This window comes from Arachis ipaensis, chromosome B02 (assembly GCF_000816755.2).
Source record: "Arachis ipaensis cultivar K30076 chromosome B02, Araip1.1, whole genome shotgun sequence".
NCBI lineage: Eukaryota > Viridiplantae > Streptophyta > Magnoliopsida > Fabales > Fabaceae > Arachis > Arachis ipaensis.
This window is the reverse complement of record NC_029786.2, coordinates 27,392,262-27,400,826: the sequence shown is the minus strand read 5'-3', so window position 1 is coordinate 27,400,826 and position 8,565 is coordinate 27,392,262. Positions and strand designations below refer to the sequence as shown.

General features: G+C 32.6%; 1 protein-coding gene across 1 annotated transcript in view; it reads right to left on the bottom strand.

Moving 5' to 3' along the window:
* LOC107627093 (nucleolar protein 14) overlaps positions 1 to 7,393 on the bottom strand; it is a 10,601-nt gene extending 3,208 nt beyond the window's left edge. Inside the window, exons 1-11 of the mRNA XM_021116887.1 lie at positions 6,978 to 7,393; positions 5,041 to 5,387; positions 4,806 to 4,940; positions 4,105 to 4,255; positions 3,611 to 3,678; positions 3,365 to 3,424; positions 3,154 to 3,279; positions 2,949 to 3,077; positions 2,107 to 2,703; positions 487 to 679; positions 182 to 375 (exon numbers count right to left, since the gene is read on the bottom strand). Of these exons, the coding sequence (XP_020972546.1) occupies positions 182 to 375; positions 487 to 679; positions 2,107 to 2,703; positions 2,949 to 3,077; positions 3,154 to 3,279; positions 3,365 to 3,424; positions 3,611 to 3,678; positions 4,105 to 4,255; positions 4,806 to 4,940; positions 5,041 to 5,241 (1,854 nt within the window). The 5' untranslated portion in view covers positions 5,242 to 5,387; positions 6,978 to 7,393. The remainder of the gene's footprint in view (positions 1 to 181; positions 376 to 486; positions 680 to 2,106; positions 2,704 to 2,948; positions 3,078 to 3,153; positions 3,280 to 3,364; positions 3,425 to 3,610; positions 3,679 to 4,104; positions 4,256 to 4,805; positions 4,941 to 5,040; positions 5,388 to 6,977) is intronic.

Here is an 8,565-nt window from a genome sequence, read left to right as displayed (position 1 = left end):
TTGTTAGCTCATTTTTATATTATTATTATTATTATTATTATTATTACTATTATTATCATCATCATCATTAAGACACATCAAGTTGTCAACATTGCAACAAAACTTTTATGATACCAATCAAGCATAGAATAAACTGCATGCCTTAAGTTAGTGTATAGAAATATCCCAAGCATATACTTACGCAGAGAAGCATTGAGCATAAGAAAGAGCCAATGGCAATATCCCGACCAGATACTATTCGGCAACGCATGAGATACTCACACATCAATAGAATCGCAGGGGTCATAACTGGATGCCTGAAGTCAGAGCATGGAAATATCATGGACCACAATCGCAAGAGAAATAATGTCTTTGTAGAAGGCCAACTGCTGCTTTCTGCAACAAGAATGGTACTCTTTAAACCGTGTAAAACAGGCATACAACTGTATAGCTCCCGATAAAGGGTAATGGAGAAAATGAACTTATTAAACTGAATTTCATTCTTACCTGGATTCTTGATACTCTCAACAAACTGCTTTCTAATACTCTCTATTCTGCGACGAGCACATATTGCAGCAAAGTATGGGATCTCCATACTCATCTCTATCAATGGTTTCCCTAGCATATTGAGTAACCCAACATTCAAAGGTTTCTTGGTTGCCATAACAGCAAAATACTGCAATAATACCCCATAAAATACCTGAAAAGGGAAGACCTAGGATTATTTCCAACTATATAGTTTGACAAATAATAATCATGAAGCACAACTCTTGACAAATGATATAGATGAAGTTGCAACCTATCACCAAAAGAAGAGGAGTATCTGTCAGGGAAATGTTGCCATAATTTTATTTCCCATACTTATGCAAACTAACTTGAGCAAACATCTTTGATGCAGCAGTTAAAAGGAGGGAAAAGTTAGTTAGTTTCCAAGCTAGATAATTATTTATTTATCGGATAAAAGAAGAATTTCAATAAGACGAGTAGAAGGATAATAAAAAATCGGGGATAAGAGTTCCCCTATGAAAAGCAAAACATGTAAGGTTGGACAAGAGTTCCCCTATGCAATGCCAATACACTTTTGTAACCGTGAGTTCTCTTTTAATCTTTTCAATTTATTTTTCATATCCACAGATACATATTGCCATAGTTATTAAATCTGACCGGGTTGGAGATGAACCAACTGGGTTGAGCACAAGCGAACCAGTTCGTAAACTGAACTGTGTATGTGTAAGCCTTCAAAAACAATTCCAAATGGCTAGTTTGAGGAATCAAATCTGGTACCTTCATGTTATTCTCCTTTCACATGGTCCTCAACTAATGAGCTATAGTTGAGTTTGTATTTATCGTGTCATATATATGTATATCTTCCATTTGTTTAGTCTCATTATATACTTTATAATAATTTTAATATTTTATTTTAATAAATTATATTAATGCCTAATAAATTTAGTGTTTAATTAAATAAATCAAATTAATACCTAAACTATACTAATCTATATTGAATGCTGCATATCCAATCCCAATGCAGTTTGAACCTGGACCAGCATACTTTACAAACAAAGGCACAACCATATCCCCTTGGGAAACAATGTCGTAACGATATCAATAGCAATTAATGCATACCATGGTATTTTCTCAAACTTGGTTAATAGCTTTCAAGAACAAAATTAAATTATTGCATGATATAACACATGGAGAGGGATATGATGTAAAACACTATGTATCAAACTATATTAGCTAGCTAATTTTACTTTTATCAAAGCATTAGTTTGATTCAAACTGATGATTAAGGATTCCTACAATAATGCAAGAATATATATGTCCAGTCTAGGCAGTAACTACCAGCAAAAGCATAACATAAATGTAGTAACATATCAGCTACATTTACTCAACAAATGAAGTGTTAACTGATACTAGTAATATTAATACATGTGACATATAATAGCAATATATAATTTTAATTAAATGTTAATATCAGATCAAAGTTCATGCTCTAAGTTGAAAATATATGAGAAAATGCTTTTAGCCAACAAAGTTTCAGAGACATCAGTGGAACATCACATGTATAAATGCAAAGATATTATCTAGAACTAAAGAGTTGATCAAAGTGAAGGAATTTCATACTTGCATTTTCTTGCGATTTTCCACTGCAAGTGTGATTGGATTGCTTTTCCGAATCCGGTTGATTACTAGAATGGTATCAGAAATAGAGCAATTATCCAGCAGGGAATATAATTCTTCAATGTTCTTGGGGGCTTCAATTATATAAGGTATGTCCAACTCTTTCGACTGTTTTCCTCCAACATCTATTTTTTTGTCTTGTAAAGGATCCTTCGTGTCTTTCTTTGAACTCGTACCCACAAAATTTTTCCCATCAACTTCTTCTGAAGTTCTTTCTTTGCTTTCTTCCTCATTATCTTCATCTTCCAGATCTATTCCAATATTATCATCATCACTCTGCTCCCAATCTTTTAAAGAAAGATCCTTCTCATGATCATCAAGATCCTCATCAGATCCCTCATCAGCACCTTCTGAGCTTCCTAAGTCATCAGAATATTCACCATCACTCTCTTCACTGTCAGAATCTTCCTCATCTTTTCTTTCAAGAATCTCATCAATCCAACCCTTCTTAGCCATAGTTTCTTCATTTGGAGAGAAGGAATCACCAAGATCATCACCAGATAGAGATCTTGGATTCTGTTTAGGATGAACACTAGCCCATTAGTTAATTATCCAAAGCCAAGCCTAGCTTCTCAATCTAGCTTCTCATTTAGGTATGGCATGCTTCTAGGTCTGACATGAACTCAAAAATACCAAACAAATTCATGATTGATATTTATAAATTCAGTTATTCAACCAAGGACAAATCTCTGTTTTCTTGAACAATTACATAAAAACTCCTTATATCATGTAAGCAATTTTATCCAAAGCACAATAACAAATACTTAAAAGTCAAGTAATTGTACCTCCATTTCCTCTAAATGTTCTCTTTCTTCTTGAGCTATCTCTTCTGGTGTCTTTATCCTATTTGAAGGACGAGCACGCATCTCCAGTCCCATTTGTTTGACAAGTATGTCATACTCATCCGGTTTTTCCTGCCAGAAAGGAAAAGAAGTTAAAATAAGAGATAGTTACTAAGACCTAAACAAGACTCTCCTGTGTTAAAAGTACCTGCTCGGAATAATTATTCGGTTTCGTTAGAGAAACTAATGCTTGAGATTGAGACAAAGAAGTGAACTTCCTATCTAATTCGTCAAGCAGTTCTTCTTTTTCTTCCTTTTCTTTCGCTTTTTCAGCCTGCAAAACATTAAAGAGTGAAAGAATGAGTGTACATATATATTAGGAAAACAAACACAAGAGGCTGAATAAAAAAATCCCACACCTTAAAATATTTGCTTTTTGCAATAATTTCCTTCATAACCTCCGCATGACTTTTCTTCTTCTGCAGAAGATGTCACCATTAACAAACAATTTCATAATATAGTGATAATGGTAAAGAAGTTGGCGAGGAATAGAAATAAAAAACACAATGACTAATGTCAGATCATTAAGTTGATACATTCTCCTTTTGTATGCATCAACCAGTATTTTCCTAATATACTTATATTTATATTACAAGGCATCTTACATTTGCTTCACCTTCAGCCACACTTGTCTCCGTTGGAATCTGCATATGCAGCCCCAAAGCTGATTTTCCTGTCAAAACAATATACAACATGACCACCGCAAGATGATGAAATAACATATAATAAAGAATATTTGATAAATTAATTACATAGCAGAAAGCTGTGATGATGATAGTACAAAAAGTCACAACTTCAGCAAAAGAATTCAATAGATTTGAAGTAGCCAAAGCCATGAAAAATAACATAATAAGAAGCTAGAAGTTAATATGCAGGAATTACATTGATGAAAGGTATCAAAATAGTAATACAGCCATCATCAGACACACAATAATATACATACACTTAACCTATTATCATGCAAAACAAAGTCATCTTAAGAAACCAAATCAAATGCAAGAGAGCAAATAGAGCACAAACCCCGCTGCTTGCCCGTATCAACATCCAAATAATTATAAGGTAAAAGACTCTTTGCTAAAACTATGTAAATGCTACATACTTTTAGTTTCATAAGCTTCATCACCATCATCGTCTGGAAGCATTTCATCCTCAAAATCATCTCTTCCCAAACCCAAAGCATTAGGTTCATCAAAATCATCCTCTTCATCCGACAGGTGATACTTGCTTTTCTTGCTTAGTTTCATGTTCAACTATGAAGATCCAAAGAACATGAATGAAGAAGCGTTAGAAAAGGAACGCCGGAGATCAGCAACACATTCAAGTTATAAGAAGATAACTTTACAAACTTCTAACTTATTTATAACATCCATATTCATAATTCATATGTCACAGAAACAAAGCTACAACCTTGGACATAAGTAGAAGTATACTGCCAATTTGCAAGAAACTGAATCATTTACTTGGCAACAAAACTTTCTTGCATTTCAACAATCTCATCAATCTAGCTGTTTAAACATGTGATACTAGGATAAATTACACTGAATTACCCTAAAATTAGGCAATAGTTGCCTCCATTATAAATCTATAACCTAACTAACTACCCTTGAAAATTAATAATCACATTCGAACTTATAGATATCCCTCCCTGAATATGTAATGTACCATTGAACTCCACTGTAAATATGATACTGCCCTGCCCTCCAAGGAATGTGTAATATTAACAAAAATGAAATCAGCATAGCCTACCCAAATATTTACGGAACAAAAAAAGGTAAGGCAAGAAAAAAAAATAAAAAAAACCTGGCGTTCTCGCTGGGTTCTCAAGATAGCCTTGCCAAACTCATCAAGTCCTTCATCTCCCTCACCAATTCGCTTATCCTCAAACACCGAAGACTTAGTGCTCTGCTCGTACTCCTTCAGCAGTGTCTTCTTCCTCTGTAGAACCACCCAACACCCAAAACAAACCGTCTTAACTAAACATATATATATAGTACAATAATACTGAAAACTATTCGCAATCGGATAAAAAAGAAACCTTCTCGATGGCGAGGGAGCGAGCAAGGCCGATGCGGCGGGTGTCCCCCTTGCGCTTCTGTCCAAGGACGTCAAACTTCCTTCGAGACCAGATGGACTCGAAAGGGTTGTCGGCGCCCGTAGAAGATGCTTTCAATTTCATGGCTACGGCATCAGGACCGGATTTCTTGTTGCTCTTCTTGTTCTTCTTGGTCTTCCCCATGGTATGGCGATAGAGAACAGTGTCAGAGGGTTAGGGAAGTAAAAAGAACAGTGTCCCCCTTGGCCTTTTGTTTCTGTTCGTTTGTTGTGTTGCAGTTGCGCAGCGGGAAGGAGACTCAGGGTTTAAGGTTTCTGAATCAGTGGATTCTACGGTACAAATTGATACAATTTCTATGAATTAACCAAGGCTTTAGTAAGGTCACATGATAAACTAAGGTTTTAAATTTTTTTTATTTAATAGATACAAAATAAATGTATTGAAAATTTATGTATTGATTGGTTTGAGTATTTTTATTTTTATTTTCAATGAAAATAAAAATAAGGTATGAAAATATGATTGATTGAGCATTTCAAAACAATAGAACAAAGTTGAAACTGTATTTTTTTTTTTTAGAAATTTTAGTTAATACTTTTAAAAACATTTTCACTCCAAAATACAAGATTTTGAGTCTCAGGTTTAACATTTAAATTTTTCCAACTTTTTTTTTATGCGTTGATTTTTTTTTTCTCCTCCCTCTTCTTCTATCAATTTCATGCACTGATTCTTTTTCCCCTTCTTTTACCATTAGTTTTTTAACATGCCAAATTCTCCGTTTTTTTTGCCACCAAAAATATTGTTATCAAGGTTTTCATTTTCTAACCAGCTTACATAAACCAAAATTGCAAGAACCGAACCGGTCATTAAATCGGTCAAATGACTGGTTCAATAGTCCAACCGAAGTCGAACTGTGGTCGAACCAGTTTAATAAAATATAAATAAAAATATTAAAAATTCAATATACAATTTCAAATATTCAAATTTAATATTTTTTAACTAATACAATTCAAAATTTTACCATTTTATATAATACCTTGTTCATATTTAATCAATAAAAATTCACAAAATAAAAAATTCTAATTAATTTCTAAATTCTAATAAAATAATCAGCAACAATACTCATCACATCAGGAACGAAAATTTAAAATAAAAAAATTTCAACAATAACTTCTAATAATCAAGTAATCATCAACAAAATAAGTAAAAATTAACAAAAATAGAAAAAACAGCAACTCCAAATCAGAATCAAATTCCAGCAACTCAGAATCATTCAAAATAACAAAATAAACAACAAAGTAATATGAAAGAGCAAAAGCTAACTTGCAACACATAATATTCCATGAAAGTTGTTTACAAAGTCAAGATGCTGGAGCCTTAAAATGCAGATTTATTGTGCTTCATAACAAGAAGGAACACAAATAAAAGTTAATCTCAGTCAATCACAAGTTCAACAAAGTTAAGAAGCAACAATTTCAATCGTTGTGTATCACTCGAGTATCAAGAAAGGTTTATTATAACACCATTAAGAGGCTCACAAAATCCCTAATAGATGATAATATCTAAAAAACTTGCAAAAACACTCTCAAAATAAAAAATTTAGATCAATAGTACAAAATTAACTACGAAATTTGACAAAAATCAATAATAATTAGCTCAACAAAAATAACAATCAACAATTCTTACTGTTAACAACAATCAACAATCAAAGAAATTAACTCAGAAAAACAAGAATAATCAAAGAAATCAAAGAAATCAACTGACTGAATTCAAATAAAACTTCAGAAAAAATTAATTTCTCAGAAACTCAGCAGAATCATCAATAATACATCATATGTATATTCAGAACAAAAAGAAGAAAATAATATAATACAATTACAACAAATTAAACATTATTGAAGAGGATAAAGGGGAGGTTTTACGTTATCTGGATTGGCAGAGAAGGGGAGGAAAAGACTGCAGAGCCAGAGAGCAGAGAGACAGAGAAGCAACTACGGTGAGACAGGGTGCGGAGCAGAGAGGCAGCGACGACAAGACTGGCGGGGAGCAGAGAAGGGGCCACAACCAAAAACGGCGAGGAGGGGAGAAGCAGAAACGACGCGCGGCAAGGAGAGAAGAATCAGCGACAACCAACGGTGAAGAGCAGAGAAGCAGCGACAGAGAGAGCTCGGACAGAGAAACGGCGACGCCAACAACAGCCCCGAGCCGACCTTAGCTTCTGGCGACGCGAGGAGAAGAGCAGAACGAGAAAAAAGGGGAGATGGTGATGGTGGCTCTGATAGGGTTTAGGAGAATCTATGTAGGGTTGGTGAGGGCGTGTTTGAGAGAGAAGGAAAAGGGTTTCTCTAGAAAATTAAAACGGCGCCGTTTTGATTGTTGAATCAGCGAACCGGAACTTAGAAAAACCTGGCCGGTTCGCTCAGTTTATCGGTCAACCACCAATTCAACCGGCTTTTTATAGAGCAATTTTAGAAATCAATCAGACCGATCGAATAATCGATTCTTAATTAACCTAGTCGAATCGACTGATCCTGTCCAATCTTCAGAACCTTGACATAAACATCTTTTTAAATAGTGAAGATAAAATTTTTAATATGGTCAAATTTTTTTAAATATAATTAATTTCAATAAAAAATAACATGATTTTCTAATATAGGTATAAAATTAATAAGATGAGATCTTCTAAATTCAACTAAAAAAAGTCAAGTACAGTAAACGATGCTAAAAAAACCAATAAAATTATGGTAACGTAGTTCTGAAATTTAGGATTGAACAAGTGTATTTGTTAAAATTTTTTGTTTAGTATTGAATAGTCGAGTATGCACTAACTAAATTAAAAGAGTTATAATGAATAATAGATTAATTACTTTTTTTTAGTCTTTTTTTTAATGATAGATCCATATGAATAGAATTAATTATTTTAAAATAATAATTTATTTCATGTTTGATATTATATAAAAATAAATGGTTAATTTAATAAAAAATTAAATAACTAAAATTGTATATTTAATTTGTTAACTCCACATTCTCGGACTATTATAGTGCTTGGTCTCTCCTCTCTTTTCTTTTTGTTTAATAAAAGATTCTATCTTTTTAATTTGTGCATAATATTAAATGTGTTTATGTTCTTTTATTTTCTTTTTTTGGATGTATTTGTGTTAATATTTTTTTTGCATGACTCTGTTTAATTTGAAGTTTGTAATGTTATTGTAATTTGAACGTGTTAATATTTAATTTTAAATGTATTTATATTATTCATCTAATTTTGGACGTATTTATGATCAAAATTTTATTTTTAACCTTATAATGTAAACACTGAACTTTGAATTGCGAAGATCAAAATTTTATTATCCAAAATTTGTTTTTTGTCTTTTTCTGTTGAATGTATAAAAATTGGTTCTTTGTCTTTTTCTTTGGATATATATACTGATGTCTCAATCAATTATTTATTGTGTAATTTTATAAATTTTGTGTATAAATAATTCATTTTGATATGAGTTTTGGGTATAT